General features: G+C 37.6%; 1 protein-coding gene across 1 annotated transcript; it reads right to left on the bottom strand.

Moving 5' to 3' along the window:
- Window positions 1-731: 731 nt before the first annotated feature.
- On the bottom strand, window positions 732-1,664 carry LOC115294053 (olfactory receptor 1020-like). The gene has a single exon (XM_029941754.1). It carries the CDS (start codon window positions 1,662-1,664, stop codon window positions 732-734), a length of 933 nt encoding a protein of 310 aa, XP_029797614.1.
- Window positions 1,665-1,955: the final 291 nt, after the last annotated feature.

Raw genomic sequence — 1,955 nt, 5'->3', positions numbered from 1 at the left:
TTGTATCAGAAATGTAATCTTCTATCATCTGTAAAAATATTTTCTATATGGTAAATATTGTCAAATTTTTAAAAAAGGACTATTTTGACCCCCTTTACTACTTGACTTAAAAATGCTGAGAAGAAAAGGAAACAAGTAACTGGAATCTTCATCTGTGTTCAGTTGAAAAGTGAAGATATTTAAGATTTTAAAATAGTTTTTGCATTCTAGCCGTCCAAATTTATTGAATTATTTTAAATGTCATAACATGGTAGCACCTGGAGGGCTCAGTCGGTTAAGCAGCTGACTTCGGCTCAGGTCATGATCTTGTGGCTCATGGGTTCCAGCCCCAGATCGGGCTCTGTGCTGACAGCTCAGAGCCTAGAGTCTGTTTCAGATTCTGTGTCTCCCTCTCTGAACCTCCCCCGCTCACACTCTGTGTGTCTCTCTCTCAAAAATAAATAAATGTTAAAAAAAATTAAAAAATAATAAAATAAATGTCATAACATGGTAGCTCCAAAACCACAGTAAATCTTTCTATGGTGAAATAAAATATATGTGATAATATAAACTTAACCGATTGTAAAGTATAAGTGTTTCTAGATGTTATACTAGCTAGCCTGTATTAAAATATCTACAAAAACCCGAGTGTATATAACAAATATGTATAATCCAAATCTATCATGTATTTGTATTTTTTAATCTATTGATTTTACACATTGTGGAGGAATGTAGTTTAAGAGAAGATCTTTTCATTTTTTCCCCTGTACTTGATAGAACACTTTCTTAAGAGCTACTTTCATTTCTTTGTTCCTCAGACAATAGATGACAGGATTCAAGGTGGGTGTGATGATGGAATAAAACACAGCAGCCAGTCGCCCTTGGATAGGAGAATAGTCAGAGGTAGGTTTCAGGTACATGGAGCTTCCAGTTCCATAAAATAGGAGAATCGTGGTCAGATGACAAGAACAAGTGGAGAAGGCTTTCCAGCGGCCCTGCACATGCTGAATCTTGGTGATGGTGGAAATGATGCATATGTAAGAGATTAGTGTGAGAACAAAGGCCCCCAGGATAATGCAGCTGTTATAGATAAAACTCCATTTTTCATTTGTGTGATAGTCAACACAGGAGAGCCTCATGACAGGAGGAATATCACAGAAGAAGTGATCTATAACATTAGGACCACAGAAAGGGAGAGAGAAGGTGTTGATGACATGGAAGATGGAATAGAAAGCCCCACAAATCCAGGCACTGGAAACCAGCACCCAGCAGAGGCTCCTGTTCATTGTGATCTCATAGAGAAGGGGCCTATAGATGGCTGTACAACGGTCATAGGCCATGGCCGTAAGCAAGAAGCACTCAGTGCCTGCCAGGGTGAAAAATAAATAGAGCTGGACAACACACTCTAGGAAGGAAATCTCTTCTGAACCCAAGATGGTATTGACAATGGCCTTAGGCACTGTGGTGGATATGTAGCACACATCTAGGAAGGACAAATTCTTTAGGAAGAAATACATGGGTGTATGAAGGTGACAATCTTTGGTAATCACTGTGATGACAGAGAAATTCCCCAGGATCCCAAAGGTGTAGATGACCAGAAAAATAGCTGTGCATACAGCATTTACAGTGGGGATGTCTGAGAAACCCTTCAGAATAAATTGTGCTACTGTGCTCTGATTCACCATCTGATTGAAATGGAAATAAATGAAAAATGAGAAGTTATTTTCAGCTTAGATTTTACAAGGTACAAAATACCAAACTGGCAACTGTAATATTCTCAGAGTTGAGTCTTATTGTTTAACATAAAGGCCTACCTTTGTATCTCACCCAGTATTGATTATTTATTACTAAATAATGATTTAGTAATGAGTTACAATTGCACTTAATTAAGTGTAAACATCTGTGTTAACATAAATGTGGATATATCTCAGAACAAACTTCCAGATATCTGTACTGTGGCTTTGTTGAGTATTTTG

The sequence above is a fragment of the Suricata suricatta genome, chromosome 6 (assembly GCF_006229205.1).
Source record: "Suricata suricatta isolate VVHF042 chromosome 6, meerkat_22Aug2017_6uvM2_HiC, whole genome shotgun sequence".
NCBI lineage: Eukaryota > Metazoa > Chordata > Mammalia > Carnivora > Herpestidae > Suricata > Suricata suricatta.
This window is presented reverse-complemented; position numbering and strand designations above follow the sequence as displayed.